The 23757-nt window shown below is 42.2% G+C and overlaps 2 protein-coding genes across 3 annotated transcripts in view; both read right to left on the bottom strand.

The window, feature by feature from the left end:
- pttg1 (PTTG1 regulator of sister chromatid separation, securin) overlaps positions 1-23757 on the bottom strand; it is a 324950-nt gene that overhangs the window by 90596 nt on the left and 210597 nt on the right. The window lies entirely within an intron of this gene.
- The window catches only part of tnmd (tenomodulin), a 62259-nt gene continuing 41761 nt past the window's right edge, over positions 3260-23757 (bottom strand). Inside the window, exons 5-8 of one of the 2 annotated variants that reach the window (XR_012595665.1) lie at positions 12907-13066; positions 10001-10095; positions 4112-5251; positions 3260-4068 (exon numbers count right to left, since the gene is read on the bottom strand). Coding sequence is in view for 1 of the 2 variants with exons in the window: in XM_074649368.1 (XP_074505469.1) it covers positions 5042-5251; positions 10001-10095; positions 12907-13066 (465 nt within the window). In the remaining variant the exon portion in view is untranslated. Of the gene's footprint in view, positions 5252-10000; positions 10096-12906; positions 13067-23757 lie in introns of both variants that reach the window. The other variant, XM_074649368.1, reaches the window with a different exon arrangement.

Here is a 23757-nt window from a genome sequence, read left to right as displayed (position 1 = left end):
GAACGGGGAGATTATTTGAAATGAAAATAAGCAGCTGGGAGTGAAGTTTCACTGCATTTTTTTGATAAGTAACAAAAGGAATTAATTCACTTGTGAGCCTCAATGATAGTGGCCATTCCTCAGGCCAGGTAGGCGAAATCCTTTGAACTGTGCCAACCTGGTAGACGCTCCGTATATCTCTGTTTTTTTTTTTTTTTCCTGCAGAGTAGTCGATCTTGTTTCCTCTCCCCATCAGAACCGTGATAAACAAGTGCTGGAGGGGGGTTTTCCTAGACAGTGTATAAAATGCATGAGAAATACTGTGCAGGGCTTCATTTGAAATGATATATTCTTTCATTCGGGGCTACAAGGGAGCAGTTCACTGTCGCAGATTTGCCTCATATCTAATGTAGACAGTATTGAACCATATCATACACGGTATAGGAATGCAAATTAACCTTCATTTATATAGATGTAAAGCTCCATACTAATAATCAAAGATCATTTGAGTTGGAGTAGCTCAAGTGTTTGCATTTTCAGAGGAAAAACATCCCTTTTTTCAAGCTTTTCTTTCCTCTACATATTTGAAGTGGTCTTTAAATGCAACTCTCTAAATATCTCATTAACTAAGCTGCATTAATTTACTTCACATCGCATTATTTACATTTTATTTGAAAAGGAAACCATGAACGCTGAATGCAAACGGCTTCAAAAGCTGTAGATTTGTTTACTGTAGATCAGATTCAACTGGTTTCCTCAAGCTGCTGTCAATGACCTCTTGAGATCTGTGTATCGTATACCAACATGTGGATGCACGTCAGGCTATTAAATAGGCGTTATTGGTCGCTATAAACACCATAGTCATGGGTTAATAGGGGCCTGCTACACCCACTAGTAGGTTTTATCATCTATTCACATGGTAGATCACCGAAAAAGGTATAAAAGAACAGCGACCTCTAGCGACCGTAGTAATTGTGACAGGAGCTAAAGCGGAAGTCAAGCGCTGTATACCTGAAGATGGCATGGATGGGACACAAAACAAGACAGATTTTTCACCCAGGTGTGAAAATGCTTTGAAACATAATTATTTTAAAGGGACTGTATGAAACTTTTTACACGTATAAATCGTTTTTTATTATACATGTGTGAACAGGTTGTAACCTTACCTAAAAACTAGACCTTACTTTGACTTTCTGTGTTTCCTCTATCAGCCTGTAGATCGCTTTTGATGAGAAGGACTCGAGCCGTTGTCCCAGTGGATGTGATGTCATGTGTGTATACTCTTTCAGCGCAGCTACACGGATAGCTAACGATAGCTAACAGTTGGTTAGAAATGGAGTCCGCTAATGCAAACAAACGACCAGCCCTCCACCACAACTCAGACTACAACACAAACTCGAGTGAAGCCCGTCTTGCAAAACAGGAATTCGACCGACGTTGGGGGGAAAACTAGTGTGTGTGCATGTGGGAAGTGAGTAGTGAAGCAAGAGAGAGCGAGCGGGGGCGAATGTGGGAGAAAACGAGCGAGAAGCAGAGCAGAATTAGTTTTTAGTTTTTAGCTTTGAGAATATCAAGTGTATGTACAGTGAAAGTTGCAGTTTGTGCAGAAATGTGTCTTGTTTCCCTGCAGCCGAGAGGAGTGACAGCGGGGGTTAACTCCGGAGAGAGTAACGTTATTGACTGCGGCCCAGGAGACCTAAACTACGGCGTCTCCCCTGGGTCTTCTGACCACTGTCGGGAGGCTGAAGCAGGAAAAGTTAACACTATTGGATCAACTTCGATTCATAGAGGGACCTTCGTTTGGTAGGCTAACGTTACTGCCAAGCATGTGATATATATATAGTGATATTGTGGTTTTATCTGGCTAATGTTAATCAACATGATGCCTTTCAGTCACGTTCAGTCTCATGTGTGTTGTAGTGCGAGCACAAGTTGACTTAACGGCCACAGGTGTCACTGTTAACAAGCAATGTCTGATTCTTACGTTGAGTCCCTTTAAGCCAAAACACAATGTTTTTCCGTAAAAATGAACAAAGTGAAAGTTGAGAGAAGTTGTAGTTTTGTGCCTAAACCTAAGGAAGCCTTTTTGTTTGTGTTCAAACCATAACGTTTCATTCAGTTTTTAAATTTCACATTTTCAACATAGTAGGTGTAGTAGGCCCCTTAATGACCCACATCTATGGTGCTAATGGATAACGCCTATTTAATGGCCTGACAACTGTGATCTATATGTTTTGCTCTCATATCGGTGCAACTGCAGTATCGCCACCATCCAGTGTCTTCTTCTGGTTCTCCTCCGTGATGATTTTTAATTATCTGTACTTTAAAGTTTGACTTTCATGGCTAATATTGGACTTTTGTCCCATCAGGCGTGAGGAGCTCTCCGGGAGCACAGCTGTTAATATCTGTATCAGCCTCTCCAGTCAGGGTGAACCGTCCCTTTCACACCGACTCTCAGCAATTTACTCTCACAACTACACAAAAGAGTCCTCAATGTCCTCAGAGACCTCAGCAGATAGACAACTAACAGCATCTTACAAAGAATAACACTTTACACTATTTCCCAACATTGTCAAAGCAGAAGCTCTACAACAATAACAGCGGCGGCGGCAGCAGCACGCCGTATGCATCCGTTTTAATAAACACTCCACTATTTGATGTGATAAGCGGGACGTAGTGAGAAATGAATTATATACACACTGATTTTATGAACTTTTCAGAGACGCCTCTGGGGCTTTGCTGTACACTTGTCAGTTTATTTGAAGTATGTTTGCAATTATTGCATTTGTTAACTCATGCCACTATTTTTTACTTGACACGTTGCTTCGGGCTATTGACATTATTGATTTAAAAATAACAATGCGGTTGCAGTCTGAACTCCATTTATGAGCATATCCATAAAACATTTACATACAGTAATATGTTTCGCCCTCTTTCTCACAAAATCCATTTGGCTGCCAAATATTATTGATATCACTGACATTATTATCACACTGAGCCAACATGAGTCAACATGCAGCTTTACTTAGCAGGCGATGTGCTTTTATATTACTGCAAACAATGCATTATTATTATTATTATTATGCATCAGATACACAGGAGAGACAATAAAAGCATGCACTTCTAGTTTTTTTCTTGTCAATTTGACGCTAAATGTTTCTCCTAATGAGCAGCGGGACTAATGGAGGTCTGCCTATTGTATGGATTGGATTAGTCACATTCAAACCCACACTTCATCAGCTTTCAAATCATATTGTTTCACATCATAGGACAACTCACATTATTCATACAATGACATTTTAATTGGGGGAAAAAAATCAGGAAACATACAGAAGGCTTCAAAGCAAACTATGACAACATGAGTGCTCCATTTTTGTCTCTCTGTTTAACTTTTTGAATATCTCGCATCGCTCGAATACTCTTGGGCATTTGTGCACCTTGTTATTCTGATGACAGAACATCAATTGCAAACGCCTATCTATCTCGCTTGCTTATCCGTTACTTGCAGATGAGAGTTGTTTCAGCTCCGACAGATTGAGATGTGGTGTTACAGATTAAAAAAAATCGCCTCGGCAGAGAAGAAACTGTTTGAACAGAAGCACTATTTAAAGCAGTTTTGTGGATTGCAACAAGAGGAAAAACAATGGAGCATAAGACGAACAGTAACTACATCACAAAAGACAGCTGAGGTCTGTGCATCTTCAATTATACCTCCTTAGTTTAACATGATCTTAAAAACTGTTGTTATACATAAAGCCAGAAAGGAAAGCTTCCTCTAATTTGTGTTAATTTGAATATATAGTGCTCTAATTATATATGGATATGGGGATTTATCTGCTTAAAGAGGACCTATTATGCTTATTTTCAGGTGCATACTTGTATTTTGGGTTTCTACTAGAACATGTTTACATGCTTTAATGTTGAAAAACGCTTTACTTTTCTCATACCTGCTGTGCTGCTGCACCTCTTTTCACCCTCTGTCTGAAGCGCTCTGATTGAGACCCTGACCCACCCTGAAATGTCGCCAAAATGTCAAAAAAGATGTCCGAAAAATGTCCGAAAAAGGCGAAAGAAAGGCAGAAGAAAAGTCTGAAAAATGTCTGGAAAAATGTCCGAAAAAACCCTGAAAAACGGTGGAAGAAAGGTCGAAGAAAAGTCCAAAAATGTCTGAAAAATGTCCGAAAAAAAGTCCCCAAAAAATCAATAAAATGTAAAAAAAATGCCAGAAAAAAGGTTGAAGAAAGGTGGATGAAAAGTCCGAAAAAAAACTCACAAAAAATCATTAAAATGTCCCAAAAATGTCTGAAAAAAGCTCCAGCTCTGCTTTAACTAGCTTTGTTTTAGGGCGTGCCAAACTAGCTGCTGGGCTAAGTGTGTTACCTGGTGACATCACCACGTTATGGAAGAAAAGGCGCTTCAGGCAGTTCAGGAGCAGTGTTTCTGTCGGGGAGAGTAACTCCCTTCGGCGCCGACCTTTTAACTTTGCAGAACTTTTACAAGCACAAAAATCTATAGAACACACTAAAGGAAAGGGAATAATCACAAAAGCATAATAGGTCCTCTTTAAGAAACAATAAAAACACTGATCACAAACAACTGAGTAGAAACATATATATTTAATTAAATGGATAATGTGATTGCACCACTTGCATATATTGGTCTACTGTATGCACATTTTCATGCATTACAGTATTCGTAGAACAAATCTTTTTAAACTATAAAGTAAAACATGAATGCCTGACAAAGTCAGGACAGACATTTCCTTTTTTTTAGATCGATTTCTGGTGACATCTTCCAAATTAATTGCACCTTTTCAACAGAATCCAACAGCGAGGATACTAAATAGGTAGATAAGCAAAGAAAATGAGACAGCTGTAAACGAGCAATGCCTTTTAAGAACGCTTCAGATGCCATTTAGACTGTCTAAACTGACTAATACTCAGTGGGCCAACTTTCAGATTGGATAATAATTGTGTGCAATGGACTGCTTTGGTCTCACAAGTGGTCTGGAATATTTATCAAGAGGAGGAATCTGCACCTTCCGACGACATAAAAACCCTCCTCAGATCCTCCCCAGCATGCGGGCGATCCACCAGTTGCACGGCATGACAATCTGACAGATGACCCGGCCTCCTTGGTAGTAGTACGGCCACGGGTTGAAGCCACCCAGGGGCTCGTGGTAGCGGCGGCAGTAGCGGTAACCACGGCGACAGTGCTGGCAGCAGTAGCCGTTGTCATCCAGACGGTTGTCCAGCTCGATCCCGACGTCTCTCTGCAGAGGACACAGCAGCAGCGGGCAGGGTTACAATCACACACACATGACAAATGCCAGTCCTCCCAAGGCAAGGGCAGGAGAGGAGGAGGAAGAAGAAGAAGAGGAGGAGGAAGAGGATGGCGTGAATTGATGAGCCTGCTTTCCTTGTAGGTCAGCAGAATATATGTAAAAACCCAAACAAGAGTGAAAAGATCAGAATTGATGTCTGTGGAAAAGCAAAGTTGTGCCATGCTTGATGACTGTGACAAAGAGATCAAGATAGCGGGGAGCTTGATTTAAGCTGCAGGAGCATAAAACATGATATAATACCCTTGACCTTTTCTATTATACCGGAGGTAGCGCGACTTCACAACGCCCCGTATCTGAATCCAGCATCCGCAGCCTCTCCACCGGCGCTCTCCTCCATCAAAGGGACTCTAACGTTGGTAGTTACCAGCATAATTACACTATTCCTTTCATCTCTGACCTCTTAACTCCCTCGAACCGAAGCCCACACTCTGCACCAAAATGGCAGCCCCTCCTCCAATAGAGCATTCAAATTAGAGCTCCCCACGTCTTGGCGCCCTCCCCCTGACCTTGACTTTAAGTGCATGGCACATTCCTAAAGCAATTAGCAGAGTAATGATCGCCTAACAAGGATTCTTTCATTTGCTCTTGCTGGCTGCGTCTGAATTTATAGAGGGGCCAAATGAAACCCAAACGAAAGGTAAATTGGGTAGAATTAATGGCCCTTGGATTTTCCCATTGTGCTGGTTGGCTCGTGCCCCCGTAGACTCGTGGGGGGGCTGAGTGCCATGCCTTTGATCAAGAGCAACTCCAAATGGGGTTCGGCGAAGTGCCACTTAACTCACCCGCGCAAGTTGAGGCGGCGGCGTCCCCTCAGTATGCATTTGACCACGTTTCAGTCTCTTTTAGTAAATGAATCCTCGGAGACAATCCGGCTGCTGTCTCTCGTTAAACCCGCTCGGATCATCCAGGAGGACGATGACTTCGCATTCAAGAAGCAAATTCTTTTGCAAGCAGTGACTCAGCTACATGCAACAGTGCAGAACAAAACACATCCACTGTTGGGAATAGAGAGTGTGTTTGGGGATTGTTTAAGAGGACAGGACCCGCAGGAGCACACGGCTGAGTCCCTTCAGTCCCCGGCTACATTAAGTGTGGGAATGAGGGCTTCTCTTGCATCTGCTCTAGTGGGGAGTCAATCAGAGTGGTTTAACACAGGGTGGACTGGAGGGGAGGTGGATGGGTCCAACTAACACGATGCTTTCATCCAGGAGACCGCTGTTCTTGTCCCGTGCATGAAGTTTTACTTAATGTTACAATCTGCTTTTTGTTTGTGTCTCGGTTCACGACGTTCAGTGTCATTTTTACTCTATAAAAATCGTCGTAGTTTTAAGCCCAACCATTTTGTTTTTTTCTAAGTGTTTTTGTTGCCTGAACCTAAACAAGTATTTTAGTTTGATTTACATACTTGCCAACCTTTGGACTTAAAAATAGGGAGGATTTCAAAACCAAGGGTCTGGGGGTTTCAGAGACTTTGTTTTTTTGCATTCTGGTGACTTTTAAAGAATGAGAATAACAAAATAATAAGTACACTACTGTTAAATAGGCATACTTTTAATTTTACTTCTAATTCTCAGGAGAGAAAACTGAATAATTCGCCCCTCTGGCGTGAACTTGTGTGAATCTCTGGTACAAACTAGGCTAATATTCATCAGTTTTCATTCATTATTTGCCCTGTCTTGAGTATTTCTTTCTCTTAGTTCTCTCTATTTCTCTCTCCGTCTCTCACTCACTGAAGGTCCTTTCAGTCACAACGCGACGATGTCACTGAAACGCGTTATTTCCAGTGGCTAGCGCCACGCCACGCCACGCCACGCCACGCCACGCCACGCCACGCCACGCCACGCCAGCTCTCATCCGCTAGGAAACGACAATATAATATATATAATATTCATAACATTAAGCACGTGTCTACTGCGACCGAAAGGTGACGCCGAGGGGTCTGACAAAGCTTCAGTATGTGACGAGTTGGAACGTGTTAACACACATTTAATTTTTCTTTCCTGCAGACTGTAGTGACGTAACACCATGACTCATAAAAAGTGCACCATGCATTTGATGATAAATTGAGTAAAATTACACACTCGTGAGACACACTTAAAACACATAGACAGGGCGCGACAGATGATATCTGGGATAGCTGCGTTTGATTTATTACTATGACAAGCGCAGGTAGGCTTTTAATGATTTATTGTTTCAGTCAAGTCTCAGGTCATCAGCTCCAAGGCAACAATCTGTTATGGAAACAACACGAAAGCTGTCAATGGACCAGCGATAATCTTATCTGCTCCTTGCAGCCCAAACTGGGAAACGTTACACAAAATCTGGAGCTCCAGAAAATGAAGGAAATATTTTATTCAAATGATTCGGCGTTTATCAAAACAAACAGCCAATAGGCAGCATTGTACCTTAAAGACAATTAATCAGAGCTATCCTTTTAAAACGGAGGGTACATATTAATCACTCCGGCTTTGAGTTGCCGTCTCTAGTGGGACGCCGCGGTGATAAGAATGGTTCACCTTGGGAAATCTGAGGCAGTCACTCAAAAACAAGCAGCATTAATGAAGAGTAAAAGCCATTACCCCCTTGCTGCATCTGATTTCATCACACACTCACGCATGCACATGCAAACACACACACACACGGAGAAGAGAGGCATCTCGGTGCATAATATGAGGCGCTGGATATGAATGAGTCTGCAGAGTAGAAACCGGCGTCAGTCATTCAATAAGATGTAATGAATCAAAGCACGACTCCTCTAATCTCCACACTTGTTGGTGCTATTTCACACACGCTGATCACCCGCTCTTCATGAGCTTGAAGCACGTGTGGTATTAAATCTCATATAGCGGGAGAGCTCGTCATATTCACTCCGGGATAAAAACAGCAGAGATATCATTTCTTGTTTCGCACTCTGCTTTGTATTCAAAAAGGTTTGTGGAGGCACAGGACAGTCACAACATATAAAAACACCTCAGCGCTTTGCTCCTGATCTCAGATTTTCATCTCAACGTGTGCTCTACGGTGAGCCGGGATGACAATGAAAATTGGGTGTAATTGAATACAGAGATAGTCGTGTATTTCAGTCAGAGTGATAATGGCTTCGGTGTAAAGATTTCAGCTCCTGCATTCACTTTCTTCAGCTTTTTTGCACCTCTGTTTCTATGCATGACCCTGAATGTGACCACACACACACACACACACACACACACAATACACGTGTATGTGTGTGAGGTCGACTCATATAGGAAGGCCCTTCCTTTGCTTTACGGGTCAAGGACAGAGGGTAGCATCCCTTCAGCCTTGTCAGACGCTAGTTATTCAGTTTGAACCGTCCAGGGCCGCCTCCTGATGCAACGCTGCTCTCTGACACGGCCGCCGTGGCAAAGGTCAGCTTCATATATCCGTCCACGTCTGTCACAAGGATTATTCGGCTTTACAAGACGTGAACTGTGGGGAAGACGCAGCGCCCGAAACTTCTGAAGCGCAGATGGAGTGTGAATGCATGTTATTATGTGTCTGTGAGTATGATAGATGAAAGGATGTAGCTATAGCAGCAGACTGTGTGGTGTGTGTTTACAGACCATGTGTGCACATTTACATGGACGGTTTGGCTAACACATGTGGCATCCCACTGGAATGAGGGAGAGTTCAGACTCCCAATTACAGACTGCTGCCTGCCCTTTGCTTGGCCACAAAGGCCTTTGTTATCGCCGGACCCACAAACACAGCCTGGATGTGCTGCTGGAAGGGATTGCGGCGGTATGCATTACTCAGCTGATAGTGCCAGAACGTTTCAAAAGGAAAGCCGAGTTTTTCATCCCTTGGTATGTTTTAATTGCATAGCGCTGCATCTCCTGCAGCAGACGATGAGGGAGAAGGGAGAGGAGGCTGGAGGGGAGGAGGAGGGGAGGATGGGAGGAAGGGGGGGATTGAGGAGTTGAGCGGGAGGTGTTTCTGGGACGGGCTTGATAAATGTCAACATTATAGGATATCTCATTTCTCTGCGTGTCTCTCGCCGTTTCTCACAGCTCTGAGAAGCAGCCCGGCTCATTATCCTTGAATTTAGCTTTGGTGGCTATTCACCTGTAAGTGCTGAATGTGTGCGTGTGTGTGATATCTGTGCACCTGTGTATGCTCCTGGTATCTTTAGTGTGCAACTGCTATCTTTTTGTGTGTGCATAATTCCTGTGTAACATACTGCTTTATATGATTTTATCCCTCAGAGTCAGGGATATTGACATGCACACCAAAATATAACCCTTTTTGACCTTTCCAGTCCTGTTTCACGCTTTGATAATTAAAGCTTTATTAATAAATATAACTTATCTGTGAAGCTATGAGTGACCTTGAGAGGGGCTCCTTTGTGGTGCCTCAGAAAAAAAAGAAGGGAAAGGAAGTGAGAAGAGGAACTAACGGGCGCTGTAAGGCACAAGTTTCTGCCTTTGAAAGGCTGGATATTCCTCTCAATTAATGGAGAGACATTAAGGGAGTCTTCAATGAACTGGCCTTACTTAAACAGATATATAGAGCAATTGCTATGCCCTCTGGTGCACAAAGTCAGTTTTAACATCAATTAGTGAGCGATTTATATGCAGAAAGAGTCGAAAGGCAGAGCTGGAGCTGATTGAAGTGGCTCCACTGTATCTGGTGGTTGCGGTCCCTACGCGGCACACTCACATAGTCGTTTACGGCCGGGTGGTCCAGGACGTCGCGGGCGAAACGCTGACCTGCGACCTCTGCGTCGGGCGCATCCTCATTCCCCACCTCGGCATCTGAGAGAGCAGCAAAGAGAGGAGATGTTTATGTGCTTGCAACAGTTTTTTTTCTTCTATTGTTTGAAGCTCTTAGTTTGAATTTTGGCTCGTTCTCTCTATTTTCCCAGCGGCTCGACATTCAGGAGAAATCCGCTGGAATTCATTCCAGGCTTTTTCATGCTTCTGACAAACAATGCTGTTGTGATACTAACACACAAATCACTTCCCACAGATCCTAATTAGTAAAGCCTAAATATCCTTTTGAGGAAAACAATCTCCAGATGACCATCAGCAGCGAGGGAATGTACAGTAACTAAGTACATTTACTTAAGTACCTTACTCTCCATTTTCTGCTCCTTTATACTTCTACTCCACCACATTTCAGAGGGAAATATCGTGTCTTTACAAAAATGATCTGATAGCTGAAGTTATTTTGTAGATTTATATACTGCACACAATCTTTTAAATCTTTTATTGAGTCCTAAAAGTCTAAAACTCTGCCATTGTGGTGATTTAAATCTGTTTAATAGAATGCAACTGGTTTTGTGGAGTAAGGTGATTTTTTTTCTTTTCAAGCAGTGATCTCTTATTCTGTCTTCTTTTGAGATTCATTTTTTTTTTCCCTACACAAAATACAAGCTACAGTAACATAATGGGACTCAATGATTGAAAGGTAGCAGGGAATAGAAAAAAATATTATATTATCAGCCCCCGTTCTCAACACAAGTAACAGAAATGATCTTTCATAGATGGTCTGCCAATACTTTCAACAAACTTTTATAAGAAACATCAAAACGTACAACCAATGAAAGAATATTATACATCATATCATTCAATTATTTGGTGGATATACATTTTCTTAAGTTGAATAATAGATGAGCAACTTTTCATTACCCTTGAGTTTATTACCCATGAGTTCCTATATATATAGTGGATGTGTTGCCCCACAGCTCTACACAGTAACTAAAATATGGTGTAATATGTGAGAAGTTCAACATTTTAAGTATCTTATAATCCAACATGCGTTGTTTGTAATTTCTTTGGACATTTTTGTCTTTATATAAGTAGTTTCCAAGAGAGCTTATGGTCTATAATTACTGTCTAACTGTGCGTTCCAATACTACCATACTATTTAGTATGCCAGAAAAAGATTCAGTATGTCCCGATACATAGTGTGTCAATAAAAAATACCAGGATGTCCTACAACATCTGGTCACATTTTACAGTATGCAAGCCAGCATGCTTTCCTGGTTATTCTGACCCACAATCCTCTGCACAGCGAATATATGAGCTAGAGGGTCAAAGCTCAAGTCTAAATGTTATGACGAAGTATGTCCCAGTTGTATGCATGCTGCATTTGTAAGAGCAGCTGCAGTACGTACTAAAAGTAAAAAAGAAAAAGATTTGAAATGTAGTCGTGTAGTCTTTGGTTTTGGGTTTAGTCTGTTTCCTGTTTTATTTTGAAGGTTCACTCCTCATGTGTCTTTGTGAGTTTTCCCACCTTTTTTGATCGTCTGCCCCGCCCTGATCAGTTTCACCTGTCCCTCATTAATCCGCTCTCCCTCAGTTAGTCACTCACTATTTATTCCACCTCAATTCTTTGTTCTTCATCAGTTCGTGTTTCGTCGCTGTGAGGAGTTTCGGTTGCCTGTTATATCTTCCAGCTGTATCTGCCTGCCTTTATGAATCTGTAAAACTTTTTTTTCCGTTATTAAAGTAGCTTCATAGTATCTTCCCGTCTCGGAGTCTGCATTTGGGTCTTTTCACATTTATATTAAAACACTCTGAAAGGGGTTGTTCTGCATGAGTATCTTTTTTAGTTTTGATACTTTTAGTACATTTTGCTAATAACATCTCTGTACTTTTACTTAAAGTCTAGTTTCCCATGTTTTTGTGTCTAACTAATAGGGAACAATTTCTGAAACTGGTGCAGTGTTAAGAGAGAGCGCTGTAGACGGCGCTGCTCACGGGCTGCAACATGTTGCTATTGGGTTAAGCTGGCAGCGTCATTTACGTCCACTAAAAGTGCTTGTTTTAGCCACGACAGGCTCTGATTGTTATTATAAGTGTCTAACATTATGGAAAGAGTCTCGCTCAAGGAGAAGTCTGAAATCTGGCGAGGTGGTGAAACGCGAGTGCCGGTCAAGTTTGTTGTGTCGGAGTACCTAAAGCGTAGCTCAGTGTTATCTAAAAGATTGGTTGAATATTTAGATGATTCCGACAATGTGGGTGAGGTCTTTGAATTTGATGGTATACAAATATTCAGATTTCACAACGAGACTTCTCCTTGAGCGGGATTTGGACACAAAAACAAAAGAACAGATCAAGCAAAAAGTAAGAAAAACATTATATTTCACTGTAGGGTCCTTTCCATAATGTTGTCAGACACTTATAATAACAATCTGAGTCTGTCAGTGGCAAAAACAAGCTCTTTTAGTGGACTTAACGTTGCATTGACGCTGCTCACTTGCCCTCGCAGCGTTATCCCTCAATACTAGACCAGTTTCAAAAATTGCTGTACCCATTAGTCACTTAGACACAAAAACCTGGGAAAATAGGGTTGAAAAATACCTAAGTGAAGTGAATGCAGGACTTTTACTTGTAACAGAGTAATTTCCACTCTTTGTTATTTATACTTGAAACTAAGTAAAGGATCTGAATGCTTCTTCCACCGCTGACCATCACTCTCAACTTCCAGCCCGGACTGGATGCTCATGGTCGGGGAAAACACGCAGCCCCTGCGGACCTGCACATGGCACGTGGGGATGCCCTTCGACAAGAGTGTTAATAGACTGCGTTTAGAGGCAGCGATGCCCCCCTTGCTCTCACCGCTTAGAGGGGAGGGATGGATCCAGTGGATGGGCAGCTCCTGGCAAATCTCCCAGATCTTGGAGTCGAAGAGGAAGGCCGGGTTAACAATGGGCTCCTCGGCAGGAACCCACACTTGGGAGTCTTCCACCTTCATTTCCACGGCCTCGATCTCATCCACCTGTGAGAAAAACACCACACACACAGACACACGTATATAATATAGCATGTCAGAGCCTGCAAAAAAACGTCCAGGCCCCACACAAAGTACAGTCTTGCATTTGCACTCTCCTCCCCCGAGCCACGCAACAGCTCCAGCCTCATCGTTTTTATCTATCACCTCTCTGACTGCTGAGAGGGCGGCAGCTTCCTGACTCCCACTGCCCTGACTCCCTCCTCTTCCTCCCTCTCACCCTCCTCTCGAGCCCGCGGCATGCTCTTTCTATTATACATCATTGAAATTCACAGACAGTGATGATTTGACTTTTAAATGACTTTAGAAGTGGTCTTCATTACTCTGAGTGTGGCTGCAATATCGTTTAATGTGACAGACACAATAAAGCCTTGCATTCTCCTCCCTCCCCTCCATCCCTCCCCCCCTCCGCCATGATGCTCCGCTTGGCACCCAGCACTATCAGTGGGCTTAATTTGTTGATACTGTAGTTCATGAGCTGTAAAGTAAACTATTATTGCTTAATGATAGGGACTACATGTCAGTGCTGTCTAATAGAGACATATGAAGGCGATTCGGTAATGCTCTCCCCTAACAGTGCAGATATTTATTTTCTTCATGTATATGTAAATACACACACAAACAAACCCCCTCTTCCCGGTCCCTTGTTAATTAGCAGCCCAGAACAGAAAAACAGTTCACTTGACAAATGTTTTTACAAGGTGATTTTCTCCCAGTCTAAAGCTTAATTGCACATTAGTTAAGCTTGACGTGGAATCCTGGGGCTATAGTAGGGAGCGGGAATCATTTATATCGGGTCGCGCCCCCTCCCTCATTTTCACCCCTGTCACTCTCGCTTGAATTACAGTTTTGCTTTCCACGCTGCTTCTTGTTTTGTCAACGAGCGACATGGTTGTGACCTGCAGAGGGAGGGGGGGGGGGGCAAAAAGACTTAAAGGTCCCATATTGTTAAGATATTCATATCTGTTTTTATTATAACGCAGGTTTAAGTGCTATATACTGTAAATACTAGCACTGTCAAAGTTAATGCGCAAATTTGTTTTAACGCCACTAATTTCTTTAACGCAGCTTGCGATATAATTTTTAGGTTGTAGCGGGCTCAGTTTTAAAGCTAGAGTGAAGATACTGGTATCATATGAAACTAGAAACCTAAAGAATCCATTGGTACAGCTATGTCATACTAGCTTATTGCAAAGGAGGCTAAATAACACTGCAAACTTGCACTAAATTTTGGCGAGGAAAAACTGTCATGGCCATTTTCAAAGGGGTCCCTTGACCTCTGACCTCAAGATATGTGAATGAAAATGGGTTCTATGGGTACCCACGAGTCTCCCCTTTACAGACATGTTGTTGCCTGTTGGGCTGCAGTTTGCCATGTTATGATTTGAGCATATTGTTTTATGCTAAATGTAGTACCTGTGAGGGTTTCTGGTCAATATCTGTCATTATTTTGTGTTGTTAATTGATTTCCAATAATAAATATATACATACATTTGCATAAAGCAGCATATTTGTCCACTCCGATGTTGATAAAGAGTATTAAATACTTGACATTGTTGTTAATTGACTTGCTGTGTTCGGACACAACCACAGTGTATGTGAATAACATCAGCTGACAGGAAGTAAACAAGGACCCAAGCTGTTGCCTAGCAACACAATTTCATTGATTATTCCGTTGAAATGTGCTAAAACGGAGCGTTTCAGACAGAGGGTGAATACAGGCATATTCAAACAGACAGGATGAGGAAAATAAAGTTTTTTTTTTATATTTAAGAATGTTCTAGTAATGTATGAACCTGAAAATGAGCCTGATATGGGACCTTTAAGCTCATTCTGTCACATCAAAGATTGTATTTGGGCACGGGAGGTGTTTAGCCCGAGCTTTCTGACACACTTTCCCCCACTTTTAAGCGCCGGCCAGTAGACTAATGATGACTCTGAGGACGGGTGTAGCAGGGCTGGGGTGGGGGTGGTGGTGGTGTTGGGGGTGCGATCTGGCAACGAGCTGGTGCGCTCACCGTTCCTGTGGCTGCAGAAATTAAAATCAAACTGGAGCAACACAAACAGCTACTCTCTAATTGGACCTCTTAACCACTGAAGCCAAGTGAGTCTTCTCTGGAAAGTAAATGGAGGTCACGACACGGGGCTCACAACATGACTTTGACTTCACAGTTGAGAAACGACTCCAATAACTTGCAGGAGAGGGCCTGAGGGAAGTGGTAAAGGTCAGCGTTTTAGCATGGGGCAGGGATTTCTAAATGCCAGTTGACAAGCACAAAGACAACATGATTACAGTCCTCCAGTTCATACACACATCTGAAAGGCTTTTCCCCTTTTGCTATTGACAAATGATATATTATTAGGACACAAGCAACTTTTGATCAAGTATTGGACCTTGGGAATGATGGTAATTTGTTTTGTGCGGCCTGCTCCTGGTGTATGTATGCTTTCCGCCCACAGTGCACAACTTAATTATACACCAGTTGTGCTGTAGTTAATGAATTTACCCTCTTCTGCCACCGTGTCCCAAGGGTGGGGGGGGAAACACTGTCTACATGACACATTGTTTAAAGTGGTGCTATGTTTGCCAGAGATCAACAAAGATTTCCTCATGATACCCAGGAGCTTTCACATACTGTACATAACACGGAGAGGAGGGGTTCATTATGCAGAGTAGCAGGTGGTGAATTTTAGTTGACACCCATATTAAAGCAACTCACAATGAGAGTGCTGGCACCTGCTTAACCCTCATGCTACCGACTGGGGACCCCAGAGCTTTACTTTGTGTCATATCTCGCAGGTGCTTTTGTTCTATCATTCTTTGTCAATCAATTTGTTCCTAACGACTTCATATCATTGTTTTAATTTGTGCTTTTTTGAATAGTAATTTTAAATACCTGTGTATTGGGGTCTAGAGGGACCCCAGTCAAAAGCACCAATTGCAGCCAATGCAGTTTTAATAGATAAAATAGAATAGATAGATTGAAGGAGACACACACAGATGCAGCAGACCAGCCTGTTCTCAGGGCGTCAAATACCGAGGCATTGTCACGGCCGTCCGCGTTTGATACCGCCCCTTATGGTACGTGTCCACAGGATCCGTCCTTTCCACGCTTCCCATTCATTGTCTATGTAAGCAGCAGTGCAATGCATTCTGGTAGCATGGCGGTGCGATTCGAGAGATGGAGCGTCACGACAGCCGTTCCTCATTTGCATAAAGATGAGGGCTAGTCTACTTTATGCAAATCACAGGCGTCCAACGCAACTCGCCGCCTCTCGAAACTCCCGAGAAACCCGTTGTCGATCCAAAATAAAGACAGATTCAGCAACTTCATGGCTTATTTCTCACCTCAAATGTTTTCAGAAACACATTTCAGTGAACTATTTTCGTGAAATAAGAGAAGAAAGTTTCCAAACGAGCCTCCATACTGTTCCCGGTTTGAAAGCTGGGAGCAGCAGCCCACCGGGGGAAAGCGTTCGTCCAATCAGGTGCCGGGTGTGTTGTGTCTAGTGGCAACCCACCAAGCGTCCAATGCTGGGAAGCGGCGAGTGCTCTCGTGATAAAAAAACGCCCCGGTGGACACGTATCATTAGCGCCGGTATGAAACGCACCGGGCATTCCATTAACTGGAAGGTAAACCCAACTGCGGCAACAGTACACGCTCCGAGGAAATGCGCCGGGAGTTCGGTGGTGATGTAGCTTAAAGAGCGAAAAGAGAAAAGACACTGGGTGTGCAGGAGGTAGATGGGCCTAACAAACACATGGCTTTCATCCAGCAGACCGCTGTTCGTGTCCTGTGTGTCATGTTACAATCAGCTGTTCCTTTGTGTCATTTTCACTGTACAAACGTAGTAGTTTTAAGCCCAACCACGTAGTTCTTTCCTAACTTTAAACCTAACTATAGCGGTTTTGATGCCGAAAATAAAGTGACGCCAAGGGACGGCATGTGACGAGTTGATATGAGAACGTGTTGTAGCAGACACAGATTTCCTCGTGTGCTCTCTCTATCTTCGTTAAAATCAACATGCAAATTAACTGTAACTTTCCTAAAATGATAATAATCTGTTTTTTTCTTCAGATGACATTAACCACATAATTAATAATGTTTTGAGAAGAAATAACATTTTGCTATGATGGTTGTTTCTTACAATAGATTATTCAGTCGGTAGTTAAATGTTAAATCTGTTGGTAGGATGGAGGTTAAGAGGACTAAAGGCCTGATCACACCCACATTTAATACAGTGAATTTTTATGGAAAAATCATCTCAATGGATTTATAAGTGGATTTGCTAGCGGGGGCAAAGTAAATCTGTGTTTTTTCAGTTCGACTTTGGTGAACTTTGACATGCAAATTTGTGCCGTTGACAAAGAGCAAACTGTCTTGACAGAGCTGACCTTTTGGGGGGAGCAGACGGAGTGAGAGTGCAAAATAGAGGAAGCTATTAGTTTATTAGCTGTGTGGCACTGTCCAGTTTTATTTAACTCTTCTCTAAGGAAGCATACACTGCTCTGGAGAATGAGAGGTTATACAAACACATCTTTTAAAATAAATATCTGAGCTTATTTTCCTGTTAACTACCGTGCTAGTGAGCTTGGATAGAATTAGAAATCAAAAGAGAGTTATTGTAATCCAGTGCTAGCATGTTGCTGGCTATTGAGCCCTGTGAGTAGTCACTCCGTTGCAATAGAGATGTGCAAAAATGAACGAACGAATGTGATATCATGAATCCCCGACTTTTCCCACTCGTCCACTTGCTGTTATCGTAGGGTAGCTACTGCTCACGCTGCCTGCTACAGTGGTGCAGTCACTCAGAACAACACGTTCTCACTCCCAACTCGTCAAATACCGCCGCTTGGTCAGTGCCCCTCGGCATCGGACACCGATGCACGGGGTAGCCCTCTTGCGTTACTTTTGGACAGACCAGAGACGGTGTGTCAATATATACTCGTTACATGCGTTGTGTCCTTTCAAAGTAAACTTCTGTTTTAACAGGAAGTTGGTTTAGGCAACACAACCACTTAGTTAGGGTTAGGAAACGGTCGTGGTTGAGCAGAGACTCAGTGACTCACAGGACTGATGATACTGACTGACGACTGACGTGACAAAATAAGAAAACGTTACTCTTAGTTTCACACGGGACACGAACAGCGGTCTCCTGGTTGAAAGACTTGTTTTGTTTGTCTCGTCCATCACCCTTCCTGCCCGCCCTTAGCGGACTCTCATGCTATTAATACTACATCACTTGCTCCGACCGTCGAATAACGCCGCAGGTGGGATTACATTGGATTTAGTTGAAAGTCCGGTTTGTCACATAGTGTCACTAAAGGGTGCCTCGGTGCGTTGGTTTCCAATGCCGAGGGGCGCTTACCAAATGGCGGTATTTGACGAGTTGGAAGTGAGAACCGGTTGCTCAAAACACGGGAAGCGGCGTACACGGACCCAACAGCCCTGAATGAATGAGCAAGGACAGACTGAATTGGTCAAGACGGACGGTACGGTAGGTTAATAGTGCATTCATGTGTTCCTCGGATGGCCCCCTATAACAAAGAGTCACGGAGGAAATGACGCTTGCAAAACTTGAAAGGTTTGGTATCAATTCAGAGGAACCGATTCTGTGAAAGGACTCAGTCTGCACATCAATACTCTGCAAAGACACGTGGATGAACTTTGCTGGTGTGACCCAGGCCTCGTGACTGAATATGTCACCAGCTAAAAGAACTGAGGCTTTTAGTATTTTTGTTGCAGAGTCGTCCCGCTGGTCACTCATGTACCGAGCTCATATCTTCATGCAGACAAATATGAGACAAAGCAAACGGTACTGTGTGCTTCACATCCTCTGCTGCTTCTCTGTTGTTGTCTGAGTGGGAGGTTTTTGGGTTGCTGGGTGAGCTTTGGTCATCCATATTAAGTGGCTGTTTAATGGAGCAAGCAGCATCAGTTGACAATGTTAAGGGGTGTGAGGGAGGTGGATGGCGATTTCCGTGTCAGACTGGGGGAACTGGAATGAAGCTCAGGGATTACTCCCTCAGACGTTTCATAGAGGAGGCAAATTGAAAAGGGAGGAAAAAAATCCTGACATACAATTCATGTTTGTCACCTGGTTTCCCTCGCAGGGGCCTGCATTTCCTTATCAGCCGCTCGCAGTTTTTCCTGCAATTTTTCCCATTGTTTTTCACCCCGGCTGTAAAGCCTGCCGCGGCTGCTCTGAGCCCTCGTTCCTAAAAAGCCTGCGGCTGGGTTAAGCTAGGAACCATTAGTGCTTGGCTTTAACCCCGGTGAGCTTCTTGTGTTTCACTACCTGAGGAGGAACTTGTGCTGATCTTCTCCGGGGTGACCCAGGGCTGGACTCTCACCGAGGGCGGATGAGGGGCCGCTGTCCACTGTGATAACAGCGGTGGTGGGTAGTAACACGTTTTTAAATAAATTGTACTTTTAATAGTTTGGCAGAATACTTCTTACTCTTACATTTGCAATAAAATATGTGTACTCTGTTACATTAGGTCACACACTTCTTGCTACTTTTACTGAAAAATGTAGGTATAATCCTTTTTATATTCAGCTGAACTCACGCACGAAAGCGAGAGATAAGATAGCAAATCATAAAAATGTATGCATTGTATGTTTCTGCAAACCACGGATACGTTGAATGTGGACGTTTTTTGCATTCGTTCAGAGCAAGTGACGTAGTATACTAACAAGTATAACAAGTGAGAAAGTCCACTAGGTAAACGTTGACATTATGCGTGTTACATAACGTTACGTTAAGTCCACTAAAGGCGGTTATTTATTTACTGTTATGTTAACCTCAACCAAGTAGTTTTGTTGCCGAAATCTAACCAATTGTTTCACAACGTTAACCACGTGTCAGTGAGCGTTTCTGTAAGCATGATATGAGACTGATACGATGTTTCTGATGTTACAGAAACATCGACGGTGAGCATATCAACGTGGTTTGCAGAAACGTAAAATGCCAACATTCTTTGTGGCGACTGGGTTGAGCCCCGTAGATGAACCGGAAGCATGTGGCCCTACAGTACACCCTCCACGACCTCGCTTCAACTACAGTTCAAGATCGTGGCAGAAGATGAAACGCCTCCATCTCCTTCAGAAGAGGCACATGGCACATCCCTGGCCCAACATCCAGACCCTGTTTGCTTTTCAAATGACACTCATACAACACTCATATTATGCACTGCCTACTTTGTCAGCCCTATATAGTGGACATCTTGACCTTCAAAAAATACCAATATCGAATCCGAGAAAACATGAGTAGCCTACTTTTACATCTACTTGAGTCAATATAATTATAAAATAACAGTACTTTTGCTCGAGTACCGCTTTTGTTTACTCTACCCACCACTGGATGACAGACCACGTTGAGGTCAGGTCAAGGTCACTGCTAATGATGCCCTCCCCTGATATTTATTGTTCCTCTTGTGTAATCCTGTGTTTTTCTGGTGGAAACATCCTTTGCAGCAATATTAGCAGCAGGATAGTAGTGGTGTAAATACAGCGGAAACAGGATGACAAAAATAAATGGACGTTCTTTATAGATGAAATTGGTGGGAGGATATAATGTATGGCATTTTAAACATATGAATCAAATAAGTACTTTGACATTCTGGGAAATATGTTTATTTAGTTTCTTCAATCAATCTCCACGGTCATGTCTATCAACAGATGATGGAATCTGTGCACAGATATACGTTGATTCATCAATATAAGCAGATCCCAGTGCACTCCAGAAACGTTTAGATCACCTTAATTTATGAGTTAGTTTAGCGTATTATTATTTCAGATGAATTCTAACATTGATGATCGAGGTTTAGAGGCTCTGGTAGACAGATTTATTTTACTTTTGGACGGAGCCAGGCTAGCTGTTTCCCTGTTTCCAGTCTTTATGCTAAGCTAAGCAAAGATAACCAGTTCTAGCTTCATATTTACCATACAGACATGAGAGTGGTTTCAATCTCTTCATCTAACTCCTTAACTTCCTGTCCTCTCTCTTGGTGACATGGTGGAGACGAGGTCTTTTGGCTCAGGCTCTGTCTGTTTGGAGACGCCTAGAAGCTGCTTGACTTCCTCCTGGATCCATTTTCTTCATATATGTTCACATCATTTTGTCATTTTGATTGTCTATACTGTAATTTGTATTAAGATGGTTATTATGACTCTCCATCCTGAGAGAAAGATCCCTCCTCAGTTGCTCTTCCTGAGCTTTTTTCCAGTTTTTCTTCATCCAAAGGTCAGAGGGTGTTTTACGCTGTACAGAATGTGAAGCGCCTTGAGGAAGATTTGACCTGACCATTTCCCAAAATGTCAAACTATTCACTAACACTTGACATTTTTAGAGAATGTGAACTCCACATTCCTAGAAATTATGTTTATTTTTATTATGTTTACTTTGCAACAGCAAATATCTACATGATGAGGAAACATTTTTATTGAAAATATTTACCTTAAGTCACAAAGTATATAAATGTATATCACAAATTCAGCCAGCTCCTAGTATTCATTATGTTGCCTGCTTGGTTTCTCTGCTGTATACAAACTCTCCTGTCCTGCTTCTCTCTCCTTCCACCTTTTCCAAAGATTTACATTTACTGGTTATTTCCTAAATTTGACATTTCTCTGAAAAGAAAATATAATTTTTTGAAAGATGGAACGCATGACTTAGCAATTAACATAATTATCATTCTTGGAAAATTCTTACATAAGAATTATTTTTCCTAATTTGTAAATTTTTTCAGAAGGAGCTGTGCCATTATTTTTCATCACTGCAATTAATGGAGAAGATGATGCTGTGAAACAACTTAATAGAAGAACTTAGACTTGCAGAGAACCCAGAGGACTCCTCATTTTTAAAATGTATTTAGTTAAAGATTATTAGTGACACCCGCTGGAAGTGCTGGTATAGCAGCTTTTTTAATCTATTTCCTGTTAGACAAGAAGTTGTCATAAACCAGGAAATGCAGCTCAGAGAGGGATACCTGCATGGTGTGCAGAGTCCAGACAATGTGACTCATCGGTGTTTAATCTGTTGCCGTCCTTCCTCGTTGATAGACGCAATATCTGTAAGTAATTGTTTAATGATATCATCTTTATGTTTTGTGTATGTTATTGAGCAGGATTATGAGTGTAAGAATGTATCCTAACTAAACTCTCACTTACCTCCATTGTACTTCACATGATTGTGTTCCTGCACTAAATGAAGATTAATCCTAAATGTATACTTTGGAGTATCCCATAGAGTACTTTCCAGAGTCATTTGTTTTGGTATTTTGGGAGCGATTGACACCTCTTGTGGTGTCATAAAGGTTCCACTTGGTATTTTGATCATGGGCTTGTCAGAGGAATGGAAAATCAATGGGTTATCAGTCTTGTTGCCATTCAACTTTTAATGAATTTATGATCATCGGCCCCAAATGCTTCGACTCGTAGTTTTCGTTTATACCATTCTGAGATGAGTTTGGGTTTAACGCAGCACCTTGTCTCCCTATATGATGATGTACTGTGACATTAGTTCAACTTTTTGTGAGTTCCTGCCACCTTTTCCTCAAATGTTTTGTTATGTAATGGATAATTTTTTTGCTTTTGAAATTTGGGCATGAATGAATGTTCCCTTTTTTTATTCATAGAATAAATGCAGAATCCATTTATTCTGTTCCTGATCTGTCCACGTACACACACCTTGTGGTGAGCACCAGATTTGTAACTTGCAACTTGCACAATGCATCTCTCCATAACAGATTTACGGGGGTTTGATGAGACACATCAAGGGGTTTGATTTAGCTAAACCCCACTTTATTTGTCTTTATGCTTGGATGTCTTACAGTTTCACGTTTGGATTCAGTATCAAACACTGCTCGCCGTGTTTGAGTCAAGTGTTTAGCTTGCATTTCAGTTGTTTTCCTTCTTTATTCAATACTAAATCCACTTGTAGCAACTGAAGTATTATTACCAAAGTGCTTTTGTTGCCTAAACTTAATCACACACAGGACTTGAGATGTAAATCCTGATCTCTGGTATCAAAGTCCTGCGCTGTGTACGCCCACCATCCACCTTAACCACCTCCCTGTATAACTAGCATGCGGTGCAGATACTCAAAACAAGTGTTGCCTGTGAATAAAATCCAGGCAGCAATTATGTATTCCCCACTCAATACAACACATCAGCAGTATATGAACGTAGGGCTGCATGTTCGGCTGCTTGGTTATCACTTCTTAGTCTGACAGTTGATTCAAGGCTCCTTTGCTAAGTGTACTTCATCTCATAAGGCAGGGCTGACTACTAATATGACCATTAATTGTGATGCATTAGAACAACTTAATGTAAATATGGCGTAAAAAACACCTTTTTATTTCATTGAAGATGGTGTAGAATCATCTATTTCAATCATGGCAGTCATAATAAAGGTTTACGTAACTCCTGGTATGAGCCCTACTCACTTTCGGGGCCTTAGATGATTCACTTTGGAGCGGTGAATTAAGGCAATTAGGCTTCACGGTGCACAAAAGAAGACAGAAATGGCATGGACATATGGTGCTGCCTGGGCAATTAGTATCTGTAAACGTGGATCAGAAATGATGAAGATGAGAGGAAAGAAGAGAAAACAAAACAGTGTTTGGTTTTTTGGGTGTAACAGCTTGTGTTCTTAAAGTTAAAACTGAGACTGGG

The sequence above is a fragment of the Sebastes fasciatus genome, chromosome 10 (assembly GCF_043250625.1).
Source record: "Sebastes fasciatus isolate fSebFas1 chromosome 10, fSebFas1.pri, whole genome shotgun sequence".
NCBI classification, from domain to species: domain Eukaryota; kingdom Metazoa; phylum Chordata; class Actinopteri; order Perciformes; family Sebastidae; genus Sebastes; species Sebastes fasciatus.
Note: the sequence above shows the minus strand (reverse complement) of the source record. Positions and strands in the feature narration are given on the sequence as shown.